This window comes from Cinclus cinclus, chromosome 4 (genome assembly GCF_963662255.1).
Source record: "Cinclus cinclus chromosome 4, bCinCin1.1, whole genome shotgun sequence".
Lineage (NCBI taxonomy): Eukaryota > Metazoa > Chordata > Aves > Passeriformes > Cinclidae > Cinclus > Cinclus cinclus.
The window spans coordinates 60,962,128-60,974,281 of record NC_085049.1 but is presented as its reverse complement, the minus strand read 5'-3'; the positions used below and the strand labels follow the sequence as shown (position 1 = coordinate 60,974,281).

The following is a 12,154-nucleotide window of genomic DNA, read 5'->3' as shown; positions in this document are numbered from 1 at the left end:
TCAGTGAGAGAGCTTCGGGTGTTGTTTCAGCATGTCCGGCCGGGGCAAGGGCGGCAAGGGGCTCGGCAAGGGCGGCGCCAAGCGCCACCGCAAGGTGCTGCGCGACAACATCCAGGGCATCACCAAGCCCGCCATCCGCCGCCTGGCTCGGCGCGGCGGCGTCAAGCGCATCTCGGGCCTCATCTACGAGGAGACCCGCGGCGTGCTCAAGGTCTTCTTGGAGAACGTGATCCGCGACGCCGTCACCTACACGGAGCACGCCAAGAGGAAGACGGTCACGGCCATGGACGTGGTCTACGCCCTCAAGCGCCAAGGTCGCACCCTCTACGGCTTCGGTGGTTAAATCAAATTTGTTAAAGTTCTTACGTAGTCTAAAACACAAAGGCTCTTTTCAGAGCCACCCACAAATTTCACGACAAGGGCTGTTAATTACTGTTCCGCGTTTGTCTGTGACTGACATTTTCATAAGATGTAAACGTAGTGTTGATAGTAGAAGTGGGGGAGTCGTAAGTTAAATAGATGACGAAATACTCAGGGTTGAGATTTGCGACAGTAAATGCACTAGTAAATACCCACTCAGTGCAGTGTGCATCGCACGCTGAATTTTTCAGTTCTTAGATCCAAAGCCCCAGTTGGAGCTGGGATTGTGTAAATTTGGCGCCTGTGCACTGGCGGTTGCAGGACGGAAGTGCCTGAAATTACGTTGGTCCTTTTTACTCCAATAGGAATGGAACAATTACAATCCTCTGATTTGCATAACGCTGTTATAAATAGGGGGGGGCAGGCGCCATTTTCGATGTTGTGCTTACGGGGACGATCTTAAGGGGAAAAAGAAAAGCATTAAGGATGCCTGAGCCGGCGAAATCTGCTCCAGCACCAAAGAAAGGTTCTAAAAAGGCGGTCACCAAGACTCAGAAGAAAGGTGACAAGAAGCGCAAGAGAGCGAGGAAAGAGAGCTACTCCATCTACGTGTACAAGGTGCTGAAGCAGGTGCACCCCGACACGGGCATCTCGTCCAAGGCCATGAGCATCATGAACTCCTTCGTCAACGACATCTTCGAGCGCATCGCCGGCGAGGCGTCGCGCCTGGCGCACTACAACAAGCGCTCCACCATCACGTCGCGGGAGATCCAGACGGCCGTGCGCCTGCTGCTGCCCGGCGAGCTGGCCAAGCACGCCGTGTCCGAGGGCACCAAGGCTGTCACCAAGTACACTAGCTCCAAGTAGAGGGTTTTAAATTATGAAACAAACGGCTCTTTTAAGAGCCACCACAATTTCCCAACAGAGCTGTGATTGCAAATGCAGTATGAGGTTTTGTTTTTCATGGGGGTTATGTAATACGAATAACTAGGACTAATAATGAAGCACCTAAGTTTTGAGGTTAATTTCCCTCCTAATGAGTAACTCGAGCGATAACAAGCTCTGTTTATGAAATGGGGGGGTGGCTCTGAAAAGAGCCTTTGTGCTGTAGAAATGCTAAGCCGTAGAAACAAGCGAGCTTAACCACCGAAGCCGTAGAGGGTACGACCTTGGCGCTTGAGGGCGTAGACCACGTCCATGGCCGTGACCGTCTTCCTCTTGGCGTGCTCCGTGTAGGTGACGGCGTCGCGGATCACGTTCTCCAAGAAGACCTTGAGCACGCCGCGCGTCTCCTCGTAGATGAGGCCCGAGATGCGCTTGACGCCGCCGCGCCGAGCCAGGCGGCGGATGGCGGGCTTGGTGATGCCCTGGATGTTGTCGCGCAGCACCTTGCGGTGGCGCTTGGCGCCGCCCTTGCCGAGCCCCTTGCCGCCCTTGCCCCTACCAGACATTTCCGCCTCTCCGTTTAACACAACCGCTCACAGCCCCCACCGCCCTCCGCGGCTATTTATTCCCGGGGAGCCGACCTGGTTGAGGACTACGGAGGGAGGCGGGGTCACCCCCCCAGTCCCCGCCCACCGCTCCCTGCCGCCCTCCCCCGCACGGGTTCCCCGCCTGTCCCGGCCGCGTTCCCGGGCTCTGCTGCTGGCTCCGCCTCTCCCGAGCGGAGCCGAGACCGCCCGGCTTTCAGTCCGCGCCTCCCGGTGCTGCCCTCCCGTCCCCTCCCGTGTCCCTCTGCACGGCGACAGTTCCCCACGGACTCCGCGCGTCCGCCGGTAGCAGGAGCGGGGACTGCGGTCCCTTCTTCTGGCACCCCCTTCCCATTCCTTCCCCGCGGGTCTGCGGCAAAATCCTACCAATGCGGGGCCTTGCCCGGCGCTCCCGCCCCTCCCCTCCGCTGCTCTCTGCTCGCTCATCCCCGCTTCTGCTTTGGACGCTTCAAGCGCTCCTTTTTAATTTTCTTGTTATTAGCATTTGCCAGCATAGACACCTGCCTCAGCACAACTTAGACAATCATTACTAACATCGTTTTCTGCGACCTACAGCTTCTGTAACTAAGTTCCTTTTTTTTTTTTTTTTTTTTTTTTAACTGTATGAGAGGAAGCACACACTCAAGCCCTGTCATGGCAAGAGGATTTTTTCCTTCTTGCTATTTTTTTTTTTTTGGTATTAATTAATATTAAAGCGCAAACAGCTCTGGGGCCTGTATTTGTTTTACTGGGCTTTACTTGTTTCCCTGGAAACACAAGTGCACACACGTGTTTACATACAAATATTGTCTGTCACACCTTTACCTATCCAGCCTATTTTTGACCATTTGTAGGAAAGCTGAGAGCCTTGAGAATTCTAAAACGATAGGGCATAAGGAAGAAGCTGCTGGTTGCAACATTTTCTGGGAAGGCTTCATACTAGGGAAGGAGGACACCTGTCCTTGGTCCTCACCTTAACAGAAATGAAAGACTATTTCAAGGTTCTCATGCTGTTAAGTGTTAGTGACCACACATCATCACAGATTGAGTATATGCGGTTGCTTTAGTAGGAGCTCGAGGGACCTAGGTATTAGCAACCCAAATCTAGCTCCCCTGTCTTTGTCCAAAGTGCACATATTTATACAATTTTAGCTGTAACACTAATTACTACAGCAACCTTATCACTATTGCTTCATTAAACCTTAGCAATGTTGCTTCATTAGAACTTAGCCCGTGCTCATACAAACATGTACAAATCTTATCTAGAAGTATCTTGGAGACCCCATGTACCAATCCCCGTTACTATAAACATCTTAGCTTGCTGAACTATCCCAAATACCAAGCATTCTTTTGGCCGAGTTTTACATGATTTTTAGAAACATTTAACCCTATACTAACAATGCTAATGTTTAGGTTATCTCTTTGCTAAACATGCACCATTTAAAATAGGAATGCTGCTCATATTTTTAATGGTCAACACTAAAATACACATCAATATTCTTGTACTACTAAGTTTCCTGGATTAAGGTAGAATTGCATAAACTAATAAGTTTTTCCTTTCTGAGACAGATGCAATTAAACTACTTTATACTGAGATTAATCTAATGTCACAATTAAAAAAATATTTGGGGCCACTTGGCATGTTCCCTTTCTAATTTTTAACAGCAAAAATTATCACAAATTTCTATTCATTTTGGGTAATAATAGTCTTTACGGATAATAGAGGAATATTGACATAGAAATAAGAAAGTCTTCAAGAAGTGTGAAAATAATTTCCCAAAGAACCTTTTAGGGATTTTGTTTTGGCATGGTTTCTGTTTTAATTTGCATTTAGTCTTCGTATTCTGAGAACTCTTAGCATTATAAAACATTTTCATTGTCATAATTTTGTGTAACTTCTTTGAAAAAGAGAAGACAAAGTGCTGCTGTAACAATACCCTCATGCCCCAGCATCCTTCTTTCTTATTAATGAGTCACATTTTAGAGTAAGAAATCTCTAGCTTTACCTCCTCTCTCTTATCCTCTCAGAGGTGTAGTAGATACATGTTCAAAAAGGATTTTGCTATCTTTTTGTAAGACAGACAGATTTACCCAAGTTACTTTCTCCAAACACAGGAGAGTAATGAAACATTTCTGGGGCTTAGTTGGTTTTGCTGGGGTTCATTTGTTTGTTTGTTTTAATGTTTGTGGTTGTCTTTTAGCTCTTTTTCCATTTCCGTCTGCAGCAGACAACTTTGTTGAAAAAACTCTTCAGCCTTCCCTTATGAAACCTTAAATTTACTGATAAAATCTATTTTATAGTTTAGGCAACTGCCTGTTTTGGAATTGTGACTCCAGCATTTCGGGTTGTATCATATTGCATTTGATTTTTTATTCTTCCCTCACATGAGCCCCTCTTGGCTTTCCTGGTCAGTCACCTCCTTTATAAGCACCACTATCCCACTTTCCATTTGTTTCCTACGTTTAAACTGGAGTCATCTACGGGAAAGTGATTGATCCATTGGCACAGATGTGACACCCTCCAGTCACATGAGCCTGTCACACTTGCAAAGCAAAAGCAATTAGCAACTCCAAACCCAAAAACCAGAATGTTAAATAAAAGCATCATTAGCACTGATGGATAAAGGATTCAGTTGTGGAAAGATCCAGGAGAAGGAGGAGCAGAATACCCCATCCCTTTTGCAAAATACCTGCTGGAGGCTCGTGGAAGGACTCAGGGAGGCTCTGGGAGCTCTGCTTTACATTTCTGAGAATGGGGGTGAGGGGGACTCTGCTCTATAGTTGAGTTCTGAATTTATCCTGGGACAGTTGGGTGAATTAGTGCCAACTTCACAGTGTAGATTTCAGATAAATTGAGGATAAAAAGTGCAGTAATTGATAAAAGAGTCGTGTTAATCATACAAGTATTGGGATTTGTATAAACCAGAGTACTAAGGTCTGAAGTGAATAATGGGAATTAGATAGAGAAAAATATATATGATTAAATCATTCTGTTTAAATCCCCCTGTTATGAATATTGTGTTTTCTAAGTAAACTGTATCTGATACCAGTTTGTAAAATGAGAGTTTGCCACAGCCTGAAAAATTTTGCAAAATCAGATTTCCTAGGTTGCAATCAATTACAACCTATCTGCTAAGACCAGACTTCCCACTTCTGCTGCTCTTTATCTACCAAGACCAGATGGTTACTTGATAAACTCTCCAGAGATTTCACACAGTGGTCCCACAATTTTTTTTTACCACCACTGCTTACCTGGCAGAATTATGTCAACAACAAAAAAAAAAAAATTATTGATTACTACAAGGAAAGCCATACTATAAAAAGGAGCAGCAAGCCAAGTGGGCAGTGACCCCTCACATTCCCCAGAGCTGCTTGCTCCATCTATATCAAATAAAGCAATCTCAATTTTGATAAATATTGAGACTTTGTTTTTCATTTATAACAAAAGTAACTCTTAAACATTATGCGTTAAAATAACATCCAAACCAGTCCCACCCCCTAAATACTTGAGGATAAATGTTTCAGTACTTGAAAGTGTTTTCAAGATAGAACATATACAGGTTCTTGCAAAACACTGTGCATTATGGCATATCTCTATTGTAGTCTTACAGCCATGCATTTCAGGGCCATTAAGCTAAAATTTTAGAAGGATGGTAAGAAATTCCTATTCTTCCCATGTAAAGATCCCAGTTATAGATCTTTGAAAATGTATAATGACTGCATGTACACACATATAACAATTGTAATTCAGCCCTCACAGCACAAAATCAGTATTGAACTCCCTTTTCATTTTATCTTTGTGTAGGCTACACTCATGCTGCTGCTGTAAGGTAAATTCAAGCTCTGCATGCACTGGCCTAAACAACCAGCAAAACAGCAAGGACTGGCCTGGAAATGCTGCTGACTCTGTTACAGCTTTCAAGCATTGGATGCAGAGATGGGGTGACACTTTCCTTCTGGAAAAATTTCTGTCCTAGAGTGAGAATGCCAAAGGAATCAGAGTGACAAATGCTGGCAACCCCTCCAGTTTTCTTTGGTGTCTGCAGAGTAACCACTCTTAGACTTTTAAGTGCATCTCTCCTGGAAGTAGAGTAGTCCATATCCTTGCAATGATCTTCACTTTTCCCAAACATGTTCCTTCTTCCTAAAAAAAAAAAAAAAACAAAAAAAACCCAACCACAACCTGTCAGATGAGTCTGCCTAGGAGAACTGACGGGAAGATCAAAATTGGCCCAAATAAGGAAAAAAACATTCAATTTCATCAACTAACAGCATACTTAATTCAAGAAAAACGAGGGGAAAAACCTTCCTTAATGCTCTATTTCATAACATAACTAACCTGAAGTGCAGCTAGCCCTGTTTGTTGCTTAGGAGTCCTTCAATCTCAGTGTGACAATGATTTTGACAGAGCTAGCTGAATGCAGCAAAGAACTCAGAAATTCTCAAGAGCTACTAATTATTGCACTGGTGCAGTGGAGATCTTATCTGTTTTTCATACACTATCAATAGTCTGAATTAATTCAGGAAATGTTCAGATCTCAGCACACTGAATTGGCATCTAAAACACATGAAGATTTACATTTGACTTTTTGCTGCTCCTGAAAAGCTATGTCTCAGAAACACCTTGTTTTATTTAGTTTATTTAGGTTTTTTTGTTTGTTTGTTTGTATTTCTTTTTTTGTTGTTTTTTTGGTCATGTTTCTTACATCATGCCTTAAGGCTCTAGATCCTTATGTTCATTACAACATTAGCATACTGCCCTAAAAATCCATGGGATCATATGGAACACTCACAGAAAAGTATATCGTGTGCCTTCTGGATTAATTACTTTCCTATTGATAGCATCACAAGTTGAAGCTCTTACAGGCTAAAATTTTGTATAGCTTTACAGATCCATCTAGATGGGTCAATGCTGTGCTTGGAATAGCATAAAAATAAAAATCCATATGCAGAGAGAAAGGGGATACTCACAAATACATCAAATATTTATGGCATGGGGACAGCATGCAATAAAACAGAAGATCTCCAGAAACAGTGATGAATAAGAATAAAATGCAGAGAGAGAAGCAATAAGGACACACAGGATATATAATCAGATATTTTTAAAAATATCTTGACTACATTTAAACTTCCACATGAGAACAGATGAAGCACAGCACAGACTTGGCTGATGTGTAAAGACAAAGTGATCAAGCCCATCAAAAAAAGCATCTTATTATTGTACTAGAAAAACCTCAGAGTGCTTAAGGGTAAAAGAACATGAAGGCTGGGGAAACAGCTATGGAACTCAACATTGTCAATACATGCAGCCTTAAGAAAGCACCACAGGTGACCCAGATGAGAAAGGTTAGAAGGGAACAGCATTGGGGCAGGACCACACTGTCCATGTCATGCTTTCTGCCACCCCAATGCACATTTTTTATGTACAAATGGGTTTAATGCAAACTCTGTTTTCCTTGGCTTTATATATTAATGTTCTTTTAGCTCATTGTCTTTTAATTACTAAACCATCGTATTTCCATAACAGCTTCACTGAGAACAGAGCTTTCCATCTGGTGTTACTTCAGTCCTATACAGGAAATTTTCATTAACTGTATTCCCCATATTCTCAAGGGGATTAAGTAGTTCAGCATTAGTGGCTGGACTGGTTGTAGTGTTAGGCTACAAGAGCTGACCAAAATAAAAGGTTTGGTTAAAAGCTAACCAAACTGCTGCTAACCTAACTAGCCCAAAGCAGAATAAAAAAGGTAAGGAAGGACCAAGGACACAACTTCAAGAATTGAGCTAATATCAGATGAAAAAAGCCACAAACACTCCCCTAAAAACCCAAACAAACAAACAAACAAACAACAACAAAAAGAGACAACTGACCAGAAGCAAGCGATGGGCTTGAGAGTTGAGTGCTGGATGGCCTGGGTGGGATTGAAGGTTAATTCTTGGTGTAGTGGTCACTCTACAGATACACCCAGCTCAAGCTGTAGCCTGAGAACTAACAAAAGACATATTGAAAACCTTCACCTGGAAAAGTACATTAATCAGCAGGATCCTAGGGTCATACCCTGTTATTTTGGCCAGTGAAATTAATTCCGTAATAGGAGTAGCTGGCAAAGTACTTTCTAAGAGATCATATAAAATCTTAAAAAAAAAAGTTCATACCTGCTGTGACAACACTGTTTGCACATTACAATCTGAAACATGCTGATACCCACCCTGAAGATACAGCACAACTTGAAATTGGGAAAGAGGCAATGATGCAGCAGGGCAGTGCTGGCCAGGCCTGTAGAACTGCAGCTGGCAGAATTCAAACTTCACTGTTGCTGGTTCCTGAAGACTGTAACCAACAGGTGATTCAGATGGTGAAGAAGCCCACAAGAGGGACTTGCAAATGAAAACCTGCTTAAGACCTACCTTGTATGGAAACCACCTTTACAAAAGGACTTATATTACAAGAGATAATTCAAATTAAAACCCTGCTTTCATATGGATACATAACTGTTCAGATTTTTTTCAGGAATAGCTGTCAAGTAGGACTGATTGAAATATTTTTGTTCTAGAAAGATGCTGTCATCAAACCTTCTATATATTTGGATGAACTTAAGTGTTTCACCAGGGTATCAGTAGCTATGCTCTATTTTACCCATTGGACTGATCAGAACTTTCTTTCAAGACATGATTTTGAGCCACTTCATCCATGGATGGATGGCTAAAAGACCAGAACAGTCTTAACCAGATATCTTGCTGAACGTCTAAAATCACCTGCAGAAGCACCTTGATTACAAACAGCAGCTCTCAAATGAATCCTCAGCTGCTCAGCACAGAGGTCTTGCACACATCCAGCTCTGACTTGGCATTCCTTTATCTCAGGCTCCCCTGCAAAAAGCAAAGAAATGCAGCTGAACCTTGCTTGCCCCGCAGGAACCTCCACGTTTAGTCTCGCTTGGGCTTAGGGAATCTTGCATTAAATCACCTGTGCATTGAACGTCTTTCTCAGTTGATGAAGTGTGTTTTTAATTTTTTTTTTTTTTTACCATTTGAGCACACAACTCTCTGAATAAATCCAAATAATACTTAATTTAGTAAAAAGGTAGGTCTTCAAAAGACTAGAGGAGAAATAGCAAGAGATTAAGGCAAATAAAACCTGTTTCCCTGTCTCACTGCTTAACAACGTTTTGTTTCTTGAACATGCAAAAAAGCCCAAAACAACATTTCTGATGCTACATTCTGCTGAAATGTAACTACTCTGACCTATGCCTTATATAAGATACAAAATATCTTCTAAATAAACTCTTAGAAAAGGCTATTTTACTTGATTGGATAAATTTTTAATGATAAGTAAACTCAAACAGCTCCAGGTAAACATATCTTTGACCATCTCAATAAAACAAAACGAGTTCGCTTTCTCTAAAACTAATTTCTGCAATCCCGGTGGTAATCCATAGGAAGGGAAAAAAAAAAAATCTGGAAAAACACGAGTCCTACCTCAAAGAACAAATCTGGGGGGGGGGGGGGGGGGGAGGAATGAATCACAGCAGAGATTTCTTAATTCCCAAAGCATTAGTCCCGATGCCTTCCCCCCTTCTCTGCTTTTTACCCTCCGGGGCTCAGCAACATAAGATGGCTGAAAGTGAGAAAAACAGAGGATAGAAAATGGTGTCGAGACCCTTGATTGGTCAGATTTTGCTGCAGAGTCCAAGCTTCTAACAAAGAGAAAGAAATATTCCTGAAATGAAGCTCATCAACAGTGAAGAGTAAACCAAGGGTCTTGAAATCTTAGGCTTTCCAGGAGAAATATTTCCTCTGATAATTTCTCAGTGGTTCCTTGTTTCCTAGTTTAAAAGAAGGATGTGTTTAATTCAATGCAAACGGTTCTTAAAGCCACAGGTACTCGTTTGTAACATCGAAAAACCAAAGCGATATTATATATCCCTTATTGCATATATTATTCCAAATAATTCAGTGGAACAACAGGCGCCTCGAATTACATAAAACTGCCCGTAGTATTAATTTTTGTAAAAGTGTCATGAAGTCAGAAATAATTTTAGGAGTGTATCTTATTCAGGCAACTACAGATCCATTTACTAGGAGAGCAAGGGGGTGTGTGTGACTGAACTTACAGTAAGGGAGAAATCCGTTTTCAAGGTAGGTTCACAAAAATCACTGAACACGGTGAATAGGGAAGAACCGCCATTTAAAATTATTCTAGAATTGCAAAGTTTTCAAGCACTGATATTTCTTGGAAAACATTTGATCTGTGGTAACCATTTTTTTTTTTTTTGGGACTCCCAGTGACAAAGAATTGACACAACCTAAAACCTCTAACCATTAAAGATGTCACGCGTGTGGTCCTAGACAAGACACCAGCAGGGAACACTCCACGCGGAAAAGGAACTGAGAAAACATCTTTGCCTCCACCTTATATTCCACACACACACCCCCCACTATCGGCTATATATTTATCTCGGGAATAAATAGTAGTGCTTGAGATGGACTGAACATGCCTGCGGGATATCACTCACGACCGGGAGTGATAAAACACTGAGGAAAATCCTAAGAGTGCTTCTAGGGATGGCGGGAAGGGAGTTCGAGCGCCTTGAGAAACAAAGCGAGCAGTACTCGCCTTACAAAGAACAGAAAAAAAAAAACACCACCACACACACAAAAAGGGGGTTAGCATAGAACACTGATGCTGGCAGAACAAACCAACAAACTGAAAAACCGTGAAGTTAAACGAGGAATAGAAAGAAAAGGCAGCATAATATTTACATGACACAGAAGGCCTTTCGACTGATTTTAACTTCACGGATCATGAGAGCAAGATTCTATGGAAGGTCCTTCCTTTACGAATTCAAACAGCAGCAAATTTTTAAGACTTATGCCAAGAGATTAAACCCATTTATCTTGTCAGTGTGGATCTTCCCTTTCAGAGCAGCAAGGACTATGTTTCCTAAATACCGAAATTACATGCCAAAAAAACACGTAGAAAGCAGTTTACCGCCATAAACGAAAACTTGCTACAGCAAAATCATTTCAGAGGAACTAAGCGCCCCGCATTTTTGCGAAAAGTCAGAATTCCTATGAAATACAACTCACACGGTGTTTGGTACTTACTTGTGACACGGGAGATGCTTATTGACTGTAAAGCCACCCCGACAACGCAACGTCCTACCCACAAATAGGAATTTACAGCTCTTTAAGTGATGCTGTGGTGGCTCTTAAAAGAGCCTTTGGGTTTTCGATGGTCTTCCGTTTGCCAACAGCTTATGCGCGCTCGCCGCGGATGCGGCGGGCCAGCTGGATGTCCTTGGGCATGATGGTGACGCGCTTGGCGTGGATGGCGCACAGGTTGGTGTCCTCGAAGAGCCCCACCAGGTAAGCCTCGCTGGCCTCCTGCAGAGCCATGACGGCCGAGCTCTGGAAGCGCAGGTCGGTCTTGAAGTCCTGCGCGATCTCGCGCACCAGGCGCTGGAAGGGCAGCTTGCGGATCAGCAGCTCCGTGGACTTCTGGTAGCGACGGATCTCGCGCAGCGCCACCGTGCCGGGCCGGTAGCGGTGCGGCTTCTTGACGCCGCCCGTGGCCGGCGCGCTCTTGCGGGCAGCCTTGGTGGCCAGCTGCTTGCGGGGCGCCTTCCCGCCCGTGGATTTCCGCGCCGTCTGCTTTGTCCGCGCCATCCCAAAGCAGAAGAGCCCCGACACGCGAGCGGAAGGACACTGAGCGGGGAGCGGCCCCTGGGGCCGCTATTTATAGCCAGCAGCGCGCTGTGATTGGCCAGCGCCAAGAGACGGCAGCCATTGGACGAGGGGCAGAGTTTGAAAAACGCGCGCGCTGGGAGGTGGGGGAGGGGGCGGGCGGCGGCCGCCGCAGATTCCCGCAGATCCCTTCCCCCCTTCCCCCCTTCCCCCCTTCCACGGGAGCCGCTACGCTCCTCTTCCTCTCATCCCTCTGCTCCGCCCTGCCGAGCTGGACCGGCTCGGAGCGCTCCCGCAGCTGCAGCCCGAAGCAGACGCGGACTTCTCACTCTGGCTCTGCAGTATTTTTCTCGCGGCCTCTGCCCGGGATAGCCAAGATTTCAACTCGTCGTAAAAGGCGTTTACCCAAATACAGCCTTCCCTGCGCATCCCGAGCTGAGGTTCTTTAATGCACTCGTCTTTCCGCCTTTTTAATTTTTTTTCCCCACTAGTGTCCCTTATAGCCACTTGTAATTTCCTGTTGTGCCGTCATTTAGGGATTTCTTAATTCTCTAGTCCGCCGGAGACATTATTAAAACACACCACTTCCTTATGAAATCCCTAGGACTAATAGAATTAGGTTGTTTTCTATATCATTA

At 44.0% G+C, this 12,154-nt stretch overlaps 3 protein-coding genes across 3 annotated transcripts; 2 read left to right on the top strand and 1 right to left on the bottom strand.

The window, feature by feature from the left end:
• Positions 1 to 2: 2 nt before the first annotated feature.
• Positions 3 to 343, top strand: LOC134043696 (histone H4). Its single transcript, XM_062492323.1, has one exon. It carries the CDS (start codon positions 32 to 34, stop codon positions 341 to 343), a length of 312 nt encoding a protein of 103 aa, XP_062348307.1. The 5' UTR covers positions 3 to 31.
• Positions 344 to 403: 60 nt separating this feature from the next.
• Positions 404 to 1,227, top strand: LOC134043695 (histone H2B 7). Its single transcript, XM_062492322.1, has one exon. It carries the CDS (start codon positions 847 to 849, stop codon positions 1,225 to 1,227), a length of 381 nt encoding a protein of 126 aa, XP_062348306.1. The 5' UTR covers positions 404 to 846.
• Positions 1,228 to 1,499: 272 nt separating this feature from the next.
• On the bottom strand, positions 1,500 to 11,511 carry LOC134043666 (histone H3-like). The gene is made up of 3 exons (XM_062492282.1): positions 11,170 to 11,511; positions 4,262 to 4,271; positions 1,500 to 1,817 (listed from the first exon to the last, which is right to left on the bottom strand). The coding sequence occupies exons 1-3, from the start codon at positions 11,496 to 11,498 to the stop codon at positions 1,500 to 1,502; spliced, it is 657 nt and encodes a 218-aa protein (XP_062348266.1). The 5' UTR covers positions 11,499 to 11,511.
• Between the last annotated feature and the right edge of the window lie 643 nt (positions 11,512 to 12,154).